General features: G+C 42.9%; 1 protein-coding gene across 2 annotated transcripts in view; it reads right to left on the minus strand.

Annotated features, from left to right (window-relative positions):
* Nucleotides 1-19,521, minus strand: part of MMP17 (matrix metallopeptidase 17) — a 213,261-nt gene extending 193,740 nt beyond the window's left edge. For both annotated transcript variants that reach the window (XM_073676094.1, XM_073676096.1), the window contains exon 1: nt 18,968-19,521. In XM_073676094.1, coding sequence (XP_073532195.1) covers nt 18,968-19,093 — 126 coding nt within the window. In that variant the 5' untranslated portion in view covers nt 19,094-19,521. The remainder of the gene's footprint in view (nt 1-18,967) is intronic.
* Nucleotides 19,522-19,786: the final 265 nt, after the last annotated feature.

The following is a 19,786-nucleotide window of genomic DNA, read 5'->3' on the forward strand; positions in this document are numbered from 1 at the left end:
AAGTAGGGAGAGGTGGTCGTCATGCATTTGTCACCATCTCCATTCACAAAATGTCGGAGTTCCAAAAGCAGCTGATGAAAGTGTGCTCAGCTGTATTCTGAACTCCCACAGAAGTGAATGGAGAACAGTGCTTACTCTAAGCTTCAGTCAGAATGGGCAACCCCTAGTTCGGAGATAGATATAGGTCCCAAAGGTGGATATTCCATAAATGTTTATTGTCAACTGTCTTTATGAGAAATAGAATGGAGTAGAATGCAACAAATGTATTGTGAGTCATAAGTTTATTATAGGATGGAAAGCAGTACATCAAAATCTGACTGATAAACTACCGGAGGCTGAAAAAAATTACCACTGCCTTTGGTGAGACTTGAGGGAATCTAAAAAAAGTGTATCTAGCTCAGTGGAGGAAAAACTTTCAGCCTTTACGTGTAGCCATTAAAACAGTATGCAGCCAAAAAGTCATATCTACAGCTTGTCCGTGTAAACCAATGCGTATCTGGTGCGTTAAGCACCCTTAGGGCAGAGACAGACTGCCGTATTTCTTGTGCGAGGATAGCATCGTAAACCTCGTACTGCCTGTCTGCTCTTCTGACCTGAACTTGACAGCTGCATAGAAATACACCATGCTGTCACGCTCAGGTCAGGAGAGGTGACGGCTAGTCCGTCCAGTGCGATGCAATCCTCGCACGAGTTATACAGCAGTCTGTCTCTGCCCTTACTCATACCATAAGTAACGGTGCTTAACGCACCAGAAACGCATTAATGTCTATAAATAATCAGTGACAAATTTACCTCTGTTGAGCTGGATTTGCTTATTTGGACCTCTTAACACATTTTTTGTCATTTTGCCTGTCCATGCTCTAGCAGAGCAGAATTAGGTCAGACAAGGGCTGGAGCTGATTTGTGCTATAATTTGCGCTAGTTTATGATGTAACTATAGTTTCTTTGTCGAGACATCCACTTTCAAAAAAAGTCCTGAGAATGGAATAAAAACCAAAAATTGCAATGATGCATTAAAATGAGTTATTTTATGTGAGTCCATCTGATAATATTTCTATAATAAGGGACACATAGTAAAGCAGCTTTCCGGGGAAGGATATATTTCTAGGCATACACTGGTTTGTATTGAGCGCTTGCCATTTCTAAGACCTGATTCATTCTATTCAGTATACGTCTGGTGTCAGTACAGGTTACCGTTAAGCTCAGTTTAATACATCTGCATGGCAGATTTGGAGCCAGTTCAAGCTGCAGCACGGATCTGCATTTTATGCAGTCCTGGATTGTACAGCAGTGTCAGTGTGAATTGGTGAAGGGTAGATAGGACATTGGCATTCTGACTGCAAGATTTCCCACAAAAGAACTCTTTATGGAGACTTTTTTTTTTTTTTTCATTCTTAGATGGATAACGCTTGAAAACAACTTCCAAGGGCAATTTACTGCCAGCCAGGCAGAGCACTGTATAGAGACGTATAATTCTTCGTTTCACATCATGACATGATCATGACTGAACTTTAAATAATCTTTCTCAATAAATCTTAACGTATAAATCAGACATTGTAAAAAGCAGATAGCGAGGATTGAATCTGACAGAACAAGAAACATGATGTTATGCGGTTGGTCTCAATAAAACCCAGGGACGATTCCTACAGACAAGAATATCTAAGCGCAAGTGGCGGTGTCACTAGAAATCAAAGGCAAGTTGTAAGTTACCCTTTAGGCACATCAAAATTGAAATATCCTTCTGGTGCCTCACGTTAGTGCTTAGAAAATTGCTACATATGGGTAAAGATATTATTCCACATAATTACAATATGTTTCTAGTAAGTGAAAGCTTAACGGTGAAGTTTAGCTGAATACTAATCACCGCAGATATGTGACAGCAATACAGTGAGGCGCCATACAAAACAGTCTGTTCCCGACGTCAAGAATGGTGGAGAGAATGAAAGACAAAAAATTCGTAGAGCTAATTAATTATGTCTTATAGAATTGATACTAAATCCAGACAGCAGGGTTCTTTTATGGGAATGCTAAGGGTTTTCTTTTGGTATAGTTGGCTCAGACCCTCCTCTAATAATAGCAAGTTGTATGAAGAATGCCAAAGCCAAGCTATGACCCACCACCCGTAATGTTCCTCCATCTCCATTCATACGATCACACTCCCTATTGTGTGTCTCTCTGGATACAGCTGTCTAAACTTAGCATAAAGGTCAGGGAGGATGAGCTAATGCCGTCACTTTAGGGGAATTAGTGAGATGTCGGAGGTCCCTGTAACCCACCGCATTCAGAACAAGGATGTTTGTCGCTAAGACACTGGTGATTTATAGATATGTAGTAATCTGGAAATACTATTTCGCACCACCCATCACAAGCCTTCTTTCATAAGATTGCTCTTTCTGGAAACTCCCGGCTTCATTATGAGTATTTAGAACCGCAGAACAGTATACTAATTATTCCTCATGACTGTATATGTCAATCAGTCACACAATGGTGCCGCTCTATAGCTCCAGACAGTGTTATAAGTGATCAGACACTATCAAAGAGGTGTCAAAAACAGTATCATATTGGTGCACAGGATATGGTGGCTGGAGACATAATTAATTGCATTTTAAAAGCTGATGAAATCTGAATAATAAGAGAAGACAAGAACCTGTGTTATCAAAGTCGCTGGATGTTTCCAAAGAGATAAACCTATTTGCATTCACGCGACAGTTCGGTTAAATGGTTTGATCAAGTCATATTTCAACAGCATTAATGATGAGCCTATGGCATGAATTAGCAGCGCCAAAACTAACCAATCCATGTCTGACCATCCTGCATACCAGCGAGTATTCATGTCATACCGCTCCATAGTGTGCTAGCATACTATAATATACTGTATAATGTCCCCTATTCCACCAGGACTGAGCAGGGTGTACCCACCATCATAGTGTGCTGTCCTGCCAGGGCTTGAGTTTAGTTAAAGGGAATCTGTCATCACATGTTTTCTACCCTATCGGAGAGCAGCACAATGTAGGGGCAGAGACCCGGATTCCAGCAAGCCCTTACTTTTATCAATTCATGCAATAATCATTAAAAGGGTATCTGCCACCATGTTTTTGACAACTAATCTGAAAGAAGCATAATGTAGAGCAGAGTCCCTGATTCCTGCGATGTATCACTTATTGGGCTGTCATTTTGATAAAATCAGTTTTCTCTGCTGCAGATCTAGCAGTTCTCTGAATGCTGAGCTCTGTATAACCCTGTCCACATCATTGATTGACAGCTTCTGCCCATGTACAGTGTACACAGAAAGCTGCCAATCAGTGGTGAGGGAGGGGTTATACAGAGCTCATGAATATGCTTGAATACCTGGCAGCAGGTTTACTAGTCCTCTAGTGATAATCTCCTGTTGATAAAACTGTGATTTTATCAAAACTACAGCAAGCAGCCCTGTAAGTGACACATCAGTGGAATCAGGGTCATTGCCCCTACATTATGCTGCTCTCAGCATAGGTGGCAAAAACATGGTGGCAGATACCCTTTAAATAATCTTCCTCGCTACTATTTCATTAATTGATAATAGTAAGGTCTCCATCAGTAATCCATATGTTTGGTTGGTTCTGTGTATCCGTTCTACCATAGATCTTAGAGAAAAGTGTGGACACAGTAAGTCGTGGCTCCAGGACACACAATAAGGAATATATGCCAAATAATCTGCTAAACTGCTCTCGAATTCTGCATGTACAGTAAGAAGAACCATGGCCATCTTTTTCTGGAGTGAACATGATGATCACAATGTATTGAATTATTTTAGATATTCTGATTCATATGTTATTGTATTTGAGCATACACCCACACACACAGCATCTTGGACTATAATTATCTCACCTTTCCTGCACTATAATCATCTTCCTACCACTGGGTTTCATCATTACCATCTGCTTATTTCTGTAAACCATAATATTCTAGTAACATTTTTAGGCAATTTGCACTCGCCTATTTTATTTCAATGAGTGTAGTCCTTCTTTAGTAAAATTCTGATTAGGAAATCCCCAAGTAATCTGGGGCAGAATCCTCGTGACTTACATTCACATTTTACCATGGATTTAGCTGCTGATTTTCTACAGATTTCACCCTGAACATTTTCTCCTACACAGATCTAGTATTTTGTCCGGCATTTCACATTATTGCAGCACAAATTATAGAATAGAGTCCGCACAACAATGAGCATACATCCGATTTTTATACCTACAGAATGCTGATTTTTTCCCCGCACCATGTAACTGGGGTGTCTAAAATCCAATTCATTTATACAGTAAATGGGTGAGTGTCTGTGTTGTATCCGCATTGCAGATCTGCCGTATACATTGACATGCTGCACTGCAGTTACATTTTTGAGTAAACTCCCTCACAGATTTTTTATGTATTGTTTGGAGATTTTGTAAAATAATGCGCTTCCAAATGAAGAGAGACGTATCCAGCACTCCAGATTAAAATCTTCTTTATTCAATCGCCAAATAGCCAGAAAATCCATACTAAAGTGCTGTACAGACGCACCGCCAAGACAGTCCGTGACTAAGTATGCATTGTGTGCCTGAAACGCGTTGGAAGAGAGTCTGCACACCAGGTTTGGATGGATTTTATGGCTATTTGATGATTGAATGAAGAAATTTTTAATCTGGAATGCTGGATACCCCCCTCTTCATTTGGATTTGTAACAGCGTATGGCTGGAGCATTTTTTCCGTGTTGGTATAATCTTAATATAATACGCTGCAGATTTTCTGCTCTGCAAATCTGGCTGCAAAAACAGCAGCATATATGTCCCATGTGAACATACCCTAAAGGTACATTGAAACCCATTAGAGCTGTTGAAGAAATTTCCATGATTGGAAATCAGTTTCCTACATCTATCTGGGACGGTTCTGCAGAAAGCACAAGGATTTCTTTTTTTGCATTGCTACATAGATGAATAAGAATTTTCTGCAACAAATCTTCTGGGTGTGAATAGACCCTTAATATACACACATTTGCGTAGCTGAAAATTCTCAGCATTTTCAGCAGTGATTTTCTGCAGTTACAATGTGGTTCTTTCTCAGAGATAGGACTAAATCCGATGACTATAACATGGCCACATTTTAACATCTGTATGATCATAGCAATTCCTCACTGCTGGTCTCATGACCTGAAATTATAGCTTCAGATATGTCTATGAGGCTATGGTCAGACAGCCATAGTTTCTCTCATCTGTGAGAATCGGGTTGATTATGCAAATGACACTCCGATCAAGCTTTGTCCAGAGTTTGATCCGAGTGTCGGCATAGTGTGATCCGATCCTCATGGATGAGAGAATCAGTGCACACTGCAAGGAGGAGATGGAGAACAAAAATTTCTCCATCTTCTCCATTCTGTGAGTCCACGGAAATTGGATTGCACTCGGATGTCATGAGAGTGCAGTCTAATGGTTTCCACACACCCATAGACTTGAATGGGTGAGTGTCATCCGATTTCAAAGGGAAATCACAGCACAATGCAATTTTTTCAGACAGATTCTACCCCATTGAATAACATTGATCCGATAAAAAATTGGATAGCACTCGTCTGATGTATACGCTGGTGTGAGCAAAGGACAAAAGGGCATTCTCACATAGCAGAAATTTGATCCAAAACCATGAGTAGGGCCCGAAACACAGAAGAGGTCCATATCTTCTTATTTAGTTTTGGTATACAAATCCTGACCAAAATACTTCCATGTGAATGAGGCTTACCTCTGAACATACACCAGATAAAACTTATCTTTATCATAATATATGATGACGGTATTCCTAAATGCTTAGTCCAAGGAATCTTTATTCGGGGCATAAGGGGTCCGTGACAGGGCTGGCATTGATTTCGGGATCAGCCATCTGCTCTTTCTAGCATTACAGGGATTTTTGTTTCAGAAAATAAATGATTCGCTAAATCAGACATGAACTGGATATAGGAGCTTGTCCAGATTATACAGCCACAGTACAAGCGCATAGGAGAGCCCATAGCCCAGGGGTCGGTACTGACTAGTAACACTGGCTTTTATTTAGAAACGCGTTTCCTGTCAATCTTGGAACGTGTAGAGGCTTTGACTGGACAGAGCTCGAAACAAGCCAGAACACTGCTGTCGCAACATGCTAATGTTTTGTGGTTTTCCATTAGCAATGTTTGAACAAGCACCTTCTGCACAGAACAGACCACTTGGCAAGCCACAGGCTAGTAAAACCCACCACATCCTGGGTCCTGCCCTCCTCGCGCTTGGGGCAAGTTGCCAACAAGAGTACAATCAACCTTGGCTGTGGGAAACAATGCAATTTCCAGCCTTCATTTTCTGCATTGGAAGTGGTTCCTGTAGGAGACATCACTAACGCCTGACAGATGAATTTAATTACACAAAGAGCAAGCCAATACATCTGGCACCTGTTTGGAAAGAGCATCTTCTCCCAGATGGACAATGGGTGTTTAGCTAAGTAAGCGTGACTGCATAATAAATGAACGTGGCTTGCCATAGATAACACAGGTCAGGGACGCTGGTGGTACTTAAAGGCTGACAGATGCGCCATGGGGAGAAATCCTTTTGTATTTCTTAAATGACAAACCAATACATCTTCCCCACCGAAAATCCGCTCTACATTTAACCTTCTATGTGTCTTCATCATCAGTCAACTCAGGAACCAAGTGACTGGTCACCTCGAGGCAACAGGTCAGATTCAATGATCACCGTAACAGCAACATCATGTTGAAATATCCTAAGTGCAATACAATCCCTTCCGCAGTACTGAAATCCTGATTCCTGAATGGCATCCAGTGGGATCTCGCCTCTATGACCAAAAGCTGGGCTGTTCTCCATACTATGCAGGATGTACTTAGCCAAATAGCTTTCTACTTTTCATCATAGCCAATAGAGAGAAAACAATGATGTAAATGGTGTTTGAGAAGACAATGATACCCCACTTAGTGTAAGGACAGATGTATGTGCACTAGCATGTTTCCAGTCATACAAAGCACTTGATATTTCTTACTCAGCTTTGGTATACTTTGTATCAAGAAATACATTTAATACAATCTAATTGGTCTATCTCATATGTACATAATCTACGGCATTCTAAACCAATTATATATACTTGTTTTTTGTAGCGTGCAAAGACATTGGATTTCCAAATGGAACACAAAATCTGCAAATATATTCTCAACCAATTCAAATGCATGGACTTGGTGCAACATTGCCTAATAAAGTACTTCTCAACTCTGCTGCTCAAGTACAGCACCTTCAATAGGTCACAAGAAAGAAGATTGAAAAATTGCCAATAATCACATCATCTTAAAAAGCCACTGAGACAGTAAATTTGTCCAGGATTAGAAATAACAGTCTGATTTTTTTCATAAACTGCACCATGTCTGTTCATGGACTGTTTTTGATATTGCAGTTCAGTCCCCTTCGCTGGTATGGGAAGGAGCCCATGGACGGGCAGAAATGAAGGTGGTTGTAGAAAAGAGCAGAACCATTTTTAAATTATAGAAAAGAAAACCCTTTATTAACATGTAATACTTCTGGTTAAAGATGAGCAAAAGTTTTACAATTTGAATTCACCAGCTTTTGTGAATTAAAAAAAATATTTGGCTCATGGCAAATCTCAGGTACTTCAACTGCCCTTATAAAGATGCGCAAAACACCTTGAAGTCTCTTAGGACTGTATCCAATACTTATGAAAGTCTTTAATGCAAATACAGCATTAGTAATATCAAAGTGACCTCCGCATACATGGCAAACGTAAATATCAGTAAACGGATTGTAATCGTTCTTCACTTCTGTGCTATCACACACACTATCTGTATAATTTGTTCACTGTCATATGGTTTTCTCTCCTTATTTCTATTGCTAAACTGTGAGCTGTGATGTTGTGATGTACTCTTACTATACATTCATCCCAAAATGGCTGCTGCATTCCCTGCCTCTGCTTTTATATAGGCTATAATTCCTCATGATTGGCTGTACTATACCATGTGATGTGATAGTGGTAAAAGAACACCTGGCCTCATGCAAGGTCATATGAGCCTGGTTGATGGTTGATGAAATCTTCTGCAATGTGTAAAATGGCAATCGCCATTTTTGCCCCTTTGCGTGAATAAAATCGCAAATTGATTGAATTGCTGAATTCGACGCATTCCTAAACATTTGACAAAAATTTGATTTGCATTGAATTGATTAACTTACTTCCAGTTCTGATATATGTGCTAAGAAAAGGTTTTCTGAGTTGTGAAAAATATTCAGTTGGTGGAATTGTGATAAAATATAAGAAAAACAAAACTTAAAGAGCATCTGTAAACTCACATTAAACCATTTTTACATTCATATAGTAGATTTATTCCCTATAAAAAAATCATACTTGTAGTGCATATTTTTCTCATTGTGTTTTATATAAAATACATTTTATTAGATATGTAAATGAGGGGGCCTCAAAACACCCTCGGCGTGGCTAAACCTCAATGCACCGTTCTGCCTCCTCAATTAGAATCCTCCACACCTCACCTTATGTTGATTCACAGTGCTTGCTTTGCAGCGCAATCTTTATTGAATATTCTGCCCTGTACACACTGACACTGTAGGAAACAAAAGCACACAATGTCAGTGTGCAGGTGCGTTCACAACTCTCCACTGTCTGCAGTGGCAAATGACTGAACACTGGATCACACAGTAGCGGATGGCCGATGCTGACAGGACAGAGGGATGAGGGCATACACACACTGACACTGTGTGCGTGTGCTCGGTTTCTGCAGTGTCAGCGGGTGTACTCTCTCATCCTTCTCTTCTGTCAGCATCGGCATCCTGCTGTGTCATCCATTGTTCAGTAAGCAAGCTCTGCAGACAGAAAAGGAATGAGTTTGCATCTGCACACTGACACTGTATGTACAGTATTTTCGGCTTATGCAGTGCCAGTGTGTGCTGAGCTGTGAATTCAATTCATGCAGTGCTCCAAAACAAGGTTGAGGTGTGGAGGATTGTAATTGAGGTTGTGGAACAGTGCACTGATCTCTTGGCTACACAAAGAGTGCAGTGAAGCCCCCTCATCTACATATCTAATAAAACAGTTTTTGTATAAAATGCAATAAGTAAATCTACACTATAACCTATTTTATAGGGGTTAAACAGGACCTTTCACCAAATTTTTCATGTTGAAAAATAGCCCCATACCATCACACTACCACCACCATATTTTACTGTTGGTATGATGTTCCTTTTCTGAAATGCTGTGTTACTTCTATGCCCGATGTAATGGGACATACACCTTCCAAAAAGTTCAACTTTTCTCTCGTCAGTCCACAGAGTATTCTCCCAAAAGTCTTGGCGATCAAGATGTTTTCTGGCAAAACTTAGACAAGCTTTTATGTTCTTTTTGCTCAGCAGTGGTTTTCGTCTTGGAACTCTGCCATGCATGTGATTTTTGCCCAATCTCTTTCTTATGGTGGAGACATGAACACTGACCATCAGTGAGGCAAGTAAGGCCTGCAGTTCTTTGGATGTTGTTGTGGGGTCTTTTGTGACCTTTTGGATGAGTCGTCGATGAGCTCTTGGGGTAATTTTGGTCGGCCGGCCACTCCTGGGAAGGTTCACCACTGTTCCATGTTTTTGCCATTGTGGATAATAGCTCTCACTGTGATTGGCTGGAGTCACAAAGCTTTAGAAATGGCTTTAGAACCTTTTACAAACTGATAGAGCTCAATTACTTTGTTTCTCATTTGTTCCTGAATTTCTTTGGATGCAGCATGATGGCCTGCTTTTGAGGATCTTTTGGTCTACTTCACTTTGTCAGGCAGGTCCTATTTAAGTGATTTCTTGATTGAGAACAGGTGTGGCAGTAATCAGGCCTGTGTGTGGCTAGGTAAATTAAACTCAGCTTCCTAAAGATGTGATAAACCACAGTTAATTTATGTTTTAAGTGGAGGGGGGGGGGATATCACTTTTTCACACAGGGCTCTGAAGGTTTGGATTTCTTTTTCCCTTAATAATAAAGACCTTCATTTAAAAACTACATTTTGTTTTTAATTGTTTTATCTTTGTCTAATATTTACATTTCTTTTGTGATCTGAAACATTTAAGTGTGACAAACATCAGGAAAGGGGCAAACACTTTTTGACACCACTGTATAATGTCAGACAGCCCTGATATCCTTGTCTCATCTCCTGCATGAGTCCTTGCTGAAATATATAAGGCCTTCCCTAAAGTAGACATCTGTATTGTTCTAAAACCTTGCCTTTCAAGGTGTAAACTGCCTGTGCCATAGGCACTAATGTAACTCCATACCATTGGAGATGCAGGCTTTTGAACAGAGCACAGATAACTAGCTGGATGGTCCTGCTTCTCTTGATTTTGCAGGACACATAATCCGTAAAGAGTTTTCAATTTTAATTCATCTGACCACAGAACAGTTTTCTATTTCAACTCTTTTTTTCCATTTTAAATGAGCTTTAGCCCAGGGAAGACATCAGCATTTCTGGATTGTGTTAATACATGGCTTTTTCTTCTTTGCATGATAGATCTCTAACTTGCATTTGTGGATTCCACAACGAACTATGTTTACAGACATTGATTTCTGGACATATTCCAGAGCCCATGCAGTGATTTACACGACTGAATCATGCCTGATTTTAATGCAGTACTGCCAGGGGTGGATTAAGAGTAGCAAGGGCCCCGGGCAGTTTAGAAGGCGCAGGCCCCCCACCCCACACACACACACACCTGATGTATCACGTGACATGTCACATGATACCCTGTGATAGATCATGTGATAGTTCATGTGAAATTAATTTGGCACAATATTAATTATAATCATTTTTTTAGGCTGTGTGCCCACTACGCGTTTTTTAAGCGTTTCCGCAGCGGCAATTCCGCTGTGGAAACGCTTATAAAACTCTTGGTAGAAGGTCTGCCATGTTCCCCAATGATAATCCGCATGTGCTGTGCACATGCTGCGGAAATTTCCGCTGCGGATTATCATCATTGCGGAAAAATCCACAGCACTAACAATCATTTTGCGGAAGCGCGGTGCTTTCGCCGCCATTGACTTGCATTGGAACACATGTAATCCGCAAGACTGCATCTGTACATGCAGAATCCATGCGTTTTAATGTGCGGATGGTACCCGGGTTTGGAGAAGAGGAGACTCTCCTCCGGACCCAGGTACCATAGAACCTGTAAAAAAAAGAATAAAAGAAAAAATAAATATTATACTTACCTTCTGATGGCCCCCGTTGTCTTTATCCGATGCGTTCTGGCTTGCCGGCAGCTCGCGATGGTCTGAAAAGGACCTGCCGTGACGTCATTTAGTCAAGTGACGGGTCACGCGACCGCTGACGTCGGCAGGCCATCAGAAGGTAAGTATATATTTATTTTTTACCATTCTTTTACGGTCACACTATATAAATCCATGCCGGTTGCATGGATTTATATAGTGTGACCAAGTTGTCAAGCACTTTCCAAGTGATGCTAAAATCGCTTGGAAAGCGCTTGTCAACCCGCATGCGGAAATGCATGTGAAGAACGCTTCACATCCGCATGTCCCTGGCAGGAAAAACGCATGTACAATCCGCATGTACAATCCGCACGTACAATCCGCATGCGTTTTTTCTGCCAGGGAGATGCAGAAATGCTCAAAAAAAATCCGGAGCATTTCTGCATCGTGGGCACATAGCCTTACATTAATTGTATGACTCAATATTGAGCACACGTAGCCATCTATACACAGCAGGAGGCCGCACGGAGCCATCTATACACGGCAGGAGGCCGCACGGAGCCATCTATACACGGCAGGAGGCCGCACGGAGCCATCTATACACGGCAGGAGGCCGCACGGAGCCATCTATACACGGCAGGAGGCCGCACGTAGCCATCTATATACGGCAGGAGGCCGCACGTAGCCATCTATATACGGCAGGAGGCCGCACGGAGCCATCTATACACGGCAGGAGGCCGCACGGAGCCATCTATACAAAGCGGGAGGCCGCACGGAGCCATCTATACACGGCAGGAGGCCGCACGTAGCCATCTATATACGGCAGGAGGCCGCACGGAGCCATCTATACACGGCAGGAGGCCGCACGGAGCCATCTATACAAAGCGGGAGGCCGCACGTAGCCATCTATACACAGCGGGAGGCCGCACGTAGCCATCTATACACAGCGGGAGGCCGCACGGCGCCATCTATACACAGCAGGAGGCCGCACGGCGCCATCTATACACAGCGGGAGGCCGCACGGCACCATCTATACACAGCGGGAGGCCGCACGGAGCCATCTATACACAGCGGGAGGCCGCACGGAGCCATCTATACACAGTGGGAGGCCGCACGGAGCCATGTATACACAGTGGGAGGCCGCACATAGCCATCTATACACAGCGGGAGACCGCACGGAGCCATCTATACAAAGCGGGAGGCCGCACGTAGCCATCTATACACAGCGGGAGGCCGCACGTAGCCATCTATACACAACGGGAGGCCACACGGCGCCATCTATACACAGCAGGAGGCCGCACGTAGCCATCTGTACACAGCGGGAGGCCGCACGGAGCAATCTATACACAGCGGGAGGCCACACGGAGCCGTCTATACACAGCAGGGAGCCGCACGGTGCCATCTATAAACAGCGGGAGGCCGCACGTAGCCATCTATAAACAGCGGGAGGCCGCACGGCGCCATCTATACACAGCGGGAGGCCGCACGTAGCCATGTATACACAGCGGGAGACCGCATGGAGCCATCTATACACAGCGGGAGACCGCACGGAGCCATCTATACACAGCGGGAGGCCGCACGTAGCCATCTATACACAGCGGGAGGCCGCACGTAGCCATCTATACACAGCGGGAGGCCGCACGTAGCCATCTATACACAACGGGAGGCCGCACGGTGCCATCTATACACAGCGGGAGGCCGCACGTAGCCATCTGTACACAGCGGGAGGTCGCACGGAGCAATCTATACACAGCGGGAGGCCACACGGAGCCGTCTATACACAGCAGGGAGCCGCACGGTGCCATCTATAAACAGCGGGAGGCCGCACGTAGCCATCTATAAACAGCGGGAGGCCGCAAGGCGCCATCTATACACAGCGGGAGGCCGCACGTAGCCATCTGTACACAGCGGGAGGCCGCACGGAGCCATCTATACACAACGGGAGGCCGCACGGAGCCATCTATACACAGCGGGAGGCCACACGGAGCCATCTATACACAGCGGGAGGCCGCACGGAGCCATCTATACACAGCAGGAGGCTGCACGGAGCCATCTATACACAGCAGGAGGCCGCACGGAGCCATGTAGACACAGCGGGAGGCCGCACGGAGCCATCTATACACAGCAGGGAGCCCGCACAGAGCCATCTAGACACAGCGGGAGGCCGCACTGTGCCATCTATACACAGCAGGGAGCCGCACGGTGCCATCTATACACAGTGGGAGGCCGCACGGCCCCCCTCCAGAGACAGCAGGAGGCCGCATGGCGCCATCTATACTCAGCAGGAGGCCGCACGCAGTCACGCACACAAACATATACAGACATATACATACACGCATAAACACATTTGAAACACAAAAATACATGTAAACAGACATCACACAATGATATCTGCCTGCACACACATACACACATACATACATACATACATACATACACTCACTCTCACACATACACAATCTCTCTCACACACACACTCACCATCCCCCGGCTCGGCTCTAGTCCTCCTGGCTCCTGTTCCTCTCCGGTGGTAAGTAGCAGTGCAGGCCGGGCGCGCACTGCGTGACGTCACAGCTAGGAGACACGACTGCGCACAGGGCCGTGTCTCCTAGCAGTGACGCGGCCAGGCCAGCACACAAGGAAGTTAACTGCTGCAGTGCTGGCCCGGCCGAATGAGAAGCAGCGGCCGTGCACCGCTGCTGGGGGAGTGGTCCGGGGGCCCCCGGGGCCCCCCCCGCCACTGTCTGCCGGTATGTGCCGTGGGGTCGCACATATAATGAGGGCAATCCGTCCATAGCCCCCCCGGAGCCCCGGGTAGCCCGGATTGCCATCATTATAATCCGCCTATGAGTACTGCCTTAGAGCCAGTAGATCACAAGAATCCAATACTAATCATCGACTTTGTCCCTCGTGCACATGGATTTCTCCAAAATCTCTGAATCTTTTGACGATATTATGTACTTTAGATGGTAGGATATTCAAAGTCTTTGCAATTTTACGCTGAGGAATGTTTTTCTAAAATTATTCTACAATTTTTAGATGCAGTTGTTCATAAATTGGTGAACCTCTGACCATCTTTGCTTCTGAGAGACTCTGCCTCTAACACAACCTTTTTATACACAGTCAAGTGACTTAGTTTAAAATTGACCTTCCAGCTATTTTTCATTAGTACCACTTACTTTTCCAGTGTTTTGGTAACCCTGTCCCAACTTTTCTGAGGTGTGTTGTTGCCAACTTGCCACTAACTTCCTAAAAAGTTGATTTTTTCAAAAAAATGGAAAAATGTCTAACGGTCAACTTCTGATATATGTTCTATGTTCTGTTGTAAATAAAATATGGATATAAAAAGATTTCCAGATCATTGCCTTCTTCTTTTCTTTACATTTTATATAGCATTCCTAGTTTTTGGGATTTGGGGTTATAGTAAATATAGTATAGTATAATATAGCATAGTACAGTAAGACTATAGTTATACTGTAAAGACTATGGCAGTGGGAATCAATATATGCTTTACATGTTATATAGTAGCTACATTTACAGCTGATGTTTTCTGCAAATTAGAATACAAATCCTTCAATCCATGTTTCTAAATATACAGGAATTATAGATGCATTTGCATCATGTATCACGTAATGATAGCATTGCTGGATGAGTAAAGCCTATGTCCTTTCATTATGTTACATCTGTATTCTCAGCACTTTATAGACCTACTTAGAGCATATCCCACTTGATGTCACTCTACTTTTACCTGCTGATGCCAATCATAATTTTTTCTACTGTTTCCACTCCCAAGATCTGTTACAATTGACTAAATGAAACGGAGAGTATATTATTTTATATATTATATTATTTATTAGTATAAAGGACGGTTTATGTTGAGAATTCCTTCCCGGATTTGCTAGCTCTGGACCAGGCATGGGAGACGGGACATGCTGCTATTTGGTGTTTTCCGAGTCTTGTAAGAATAAAGCAGCTACGACATGCAGTGTTTTCCTACATGGAGAATCTATTGGCAGCAAAGCTGGAAGATTTCCAACCCAACAGTTTCACTTCTTCCGTTTCAACGATCACTAAAAGCAAAGTCGCATTATCTGAAGTCATTAACCTGACTATTTCTAGGTAGACCCAGAGTTTGAAGGGCCAAATAGTCTATTGCAATGTGATGGGTTCAGATCAACACTATCATAGCCACATTGTGAACAAAGACTGTAGAATCTGATCTTTCTCAATAAATAACGAACTCCATTCTAACCCATTCAGTCTTGAAGGGCTCTCTGCTACAGTGCTCTGATCCTGCAATTACTATCCAGCGCAGAACCTGCCATTCTTGTGCCATAATGTAATCTCCCCCCACACAATATCAAACCTGAATTACCACCTCATCTCTAAGCTCACGCTCTACATGTGCAAATAGAAATATAGTGATTTTGCTCCTAATATTTAGGTAGAACCTTGTCTATAAAATACACTATTTTTTAAGGTCATTTTTTCATGCTTTCTAGAAAATGGCTGAAATTTAGGTTTATTTTCCTTGTTATTGCCTTATTACATGATAAAGAATGGGCTGCATGGGTGACTTCTTTTTCATTATTCCAGCTGCAGGATAATAATGACTTAACCCCTCTGCTGCTGAAAGAACCATCATTTCTATAGATACCAATGTGTCGCCATTCCCTTGGGCTTCAATGGAGTTTAATGAACTGTGATTGATATCTGAAGGAGCTAGAAGACTGAAGGACTGCTGTGAGGTTTTAACCAGCTGTTTCTAGGCACATGATGGGATACTGATTAGAAAAGAACTGTGCAAAGCTTGATTTTTGCCTCCCCGATTTTATAACATGTCTCTCTAATGGAAACGGCAGGGGCACCTACCATTCGATGCCAATAACCAACCAAACCTTAATCTAGTCCCATCCGTAGGTAAATGGGTGAAGCAGTGGGTGCAGGCAGCTCATAATGTATGCCCTGTGTGTCTCAACATAAAACAACCAGTTTCTCAACTGCCTGAAAGACAGGATCTTCTTTGAAAACAAAAACACATCTAAGGAAATCCCGGACAGCTTCTTCAGCTACATTTCTAAAAAACACTAGAAGAAAGTAGAGGACAGACGGTATGACATAACCAAGTCAGATGAAACTATGAACTGAATGCTCAGCACTTGCGATAGGAAGGAACATCACTGCCTTGTTTATTCACCTAAGACACAATGATATATGGAGATCGTATGGACAATCCTTCTTTTTTATTACTTAACTGAACAGTATCAGGGAAAGTAATACATTTTATTTAGGGAATTGGATCTTTCACGTAGTTCTTCTTTCTTCTATTTCCTTCTTGATGGAAACACTCACCAGAACTAATCTGCCTAAGTGTTAAAATGAACTTCCATCTGTTACTCAACAGCAAATTATGGAAACTCTGCATGGCACTGATGGAATCAGCTTGACACAGGAGGTCCATAGGAAGCAACGCAGTACAATACGTTTGTCATGCTGCACTTTTCCCATTGGCAGACATCAAACCGGGCAAGTGCTTCCAGCAATGTGATCCCAAAAAACTGTCAAAACTATTTCTCACCATCCTATTATTGGACGCCTGATGTTACCAGCATTGATGTTCCCAATATGATAATTGTAAGCACACCATACGCCAGGATATGGTTTTGTGTCACTTCTCTATGTCACTGTGCTCACTGCAGAAATAGTCCAGCCATTCGCAGGCTTTTAAGCTTTAGTAACTAATTTTAAGCTTTAAATACTTTCTGTCAAGGGCTCTCATAAAGATCCACCATGCTTTATGACAGTCTTTAGGAAATTTCATGCCATTGAAAGGGCAGGCAACTATTTTCTGTTTTATGATCTGCATTGTCCTTTTAACACATAATGTATACCTGAAGAAGGTAGGTAACAATGCCTTAACCCATAGTTGCCAGAGCAAAACTGTAGAGGTTTAATGGCCAAATTATCTTTTTTTTTTTTTAATTCCAGTCTATTATTATAGGATAGCAGAGAGGTTTTCTTTTATAGCAGGGTAAATCTAGGTGAGATCAGTTGTGGTTTTCAAGATGTAGTCGAACAAGCAGTCACATTACGCCCAATCCATCAAATGCTCTCTGGGCATGTTGCTTCTTGTAGTTTCACGACAAACAAAGTCACGCATTGCCAGCGCCTGGTCTAGAGTATTCAGTGACATAGGTCCCTTAGGTGATAAAAGATTAATGAACACCAGGACTTAGAATATGTCCACAGTCTGAGTGACATTTCTCATGACCTACATTACATGGTTGTGACCAGACTACATGGAGGAATAATCAATGAGAGCTAAGGGCAGTGTCACTTGCAGGGTGCTAATCTTTATCCACACTTTATCCCCATGAAGATGGACATACTTTCCTGAATTTATTCATTCTAATTCTCCATGACACCAAAGAAAAGCCTCCATCACTGCAGAGGCTCCAAGTATATCTCCACATGTGTAGTAGAGGAATATGCCCCATGAGGATAGACAGTGATGACATACAGTGCACAGGTAATGCTGCGCACACCGCTATGCAGCCATGTTACGCTATATAACAGTGCTCATTACTTGTAATGATACAACGTCTTAGTCTTTACTCCTACTTAACTTATCATAGTAGATAGTACACACGTTCTGAAAAATATAGTGATTATGAAACAAATCAGCTTGTGGCCCTAAATATAATCTACGGGCTGATTATTGTCCTTAATGAGAGGCCGGAGAGCAGTAGCCCAATTTAGGGATGTGATCCCATCTCTGACCTTTCAATGTGTCACCTTTAGTCAATAAATTGTCTCTGTGATGTGTAGAAGATGAATTACTTGGTAATAAGTCAGGGCATCCTGATGGTAATGAAACGTAGGGGCTGCAGAGGCATATCCTAAATTCAAAGTGCCCTTATTCACAAAGCACCTTGTGAAGAGTAGCTTCTGAGTGGTGGCGTTTTCTTCAAATCTCTGGGATTAACCCCTTCCCTGTATGTAGATCCACAATCACTGCATCCTCATTAAAAACACTTAATTTCATTAGAGGGACGCGTGGGAGTAGTGGATTATGTGCACATTAACCACGGGCAAAACCAGAGCTTATGTCTGATATTCAAAGGGCGACAACTTGAACTTTCCTCTAATATGATACTGACCATCTAGAGTTAACCCAACGTGTTCTGGACAAACCTACAATCTAAAAAACATATTGTTCCTGGGAATAATACATAAAAGCTAAAACTACTGATATGCATTCTATCTCCCCAAATGAGACAACATGGGGCTTATTCTAAGAATTATGTGTAATGGATTCATACATGATCAGATAGATAGACAGAGCAGTCAGCAGTCGGCTGCTGTATATGTAAGCCTTGTCCCAGTCAGCCGGCTAAATGACTTTAACCCCCTGGTCCTCAGCTTCCATTTCCTTTCTTTTATCAATCCAATGCAGAATGATCTCTCCATTACCAAGCAACAGCAGTTACAGAGTATCTAAGATGATTTGCTCATATTTACTGGAAGGCTGATGGCTTTACAAACTTGGATTTTCTCCTCTTTCCTTTGAGCTGCCTTTATGGAAACTGATTTATCAAGCTTCCAGCAAACAGGAGGTTAATCATGAAACTCTATCTATCTATCCATTATCCATCCCTCACACCCCAGTTTGCCCAGTCTCCCCTGCCACATGCCAGTTAGAGTACAGAGCATATTCCAGCAGATCACTTACAACTCCTCGGTTTATATCCTCAGCTGTAGGGGTTGGTGCAGCCATAGATTCCCTCAAAGCAATCAAAAGAGCGATCAGGAACATCTCCCGAGGACAAGAACACTCTTTGGAGGAAATCCAAAACATCCCTTGTCTTCCTCCTCAGCCCTGAGTGAAGGAGACATTCATATGTGCACCCTCTTCACATCTCCAGTGCACCATCAGCAGCTCCCATACACATCCCAGGCTGATGCATGGGTATTATGCCATACCATATCCATGGTCACATCCAGGGAAGTTTGTAAGATTCAGCACAACAGGTCAAAGTGCTAGATTTCAGCACCTGGGAGAGCTCCAAAGAAGGGACCAGGCTTAGGACAATGAGGAGAAGGCTGCAGCCTTGCACCAAGGAGATCCTGACTTCCTAAATGACTGGTGGGGGGAGATGAGAGTCCTCAGCAGAGGAATCACCAACATCCAAGCCTTCTCTTCTCAGCTCTGGAGCTCAGAGAGGAATCTGTGCTGCCAGTGTGTGGAGTTGGAGATGGTGAAGGAGGAGTTGTGTGTGGGAAGGGAGTCTCAGCAACCTATAAGTGCAGCTGGGAGAGGCTTATAGCAAGGGAGGGGGGTCTAATTAATATTTTGTCTGGATTCAAAGCAAGAAGCTGCTAAGCTGCTACCATCCAAGTGAACGACAGAGGGCTGAGTTGAGCCCTGCAGGAAAATTTCCTTCTTAAAATCAAACCTGGGTTGAGATCCCTGAGCATTGCCTGGAGATGTTTTACTGTTCTGGAAGGTGAGTTAACATCAGATGTTATCTATGTTATAACAAGAAGGAAA

Source organism: Phyllobates terribilis, unplaced genomic scaffold, assembly GCF_046119375.1.
Source record: "Phyllobates terribilis strain yellow unplaced genomic scaffold, ASM4611937v1 Scaffold_1__5_contigs__length_1240528914, whole genome shotgun sequence".
In the NCBI taxonomy this organism is placed as follows: domain Eukaryota; kingdom Metazoa; phylum Chordata; class Amphibia; order Anura; family Dendrobatidae; genus Phyllobates; species Phyllobates terribilis.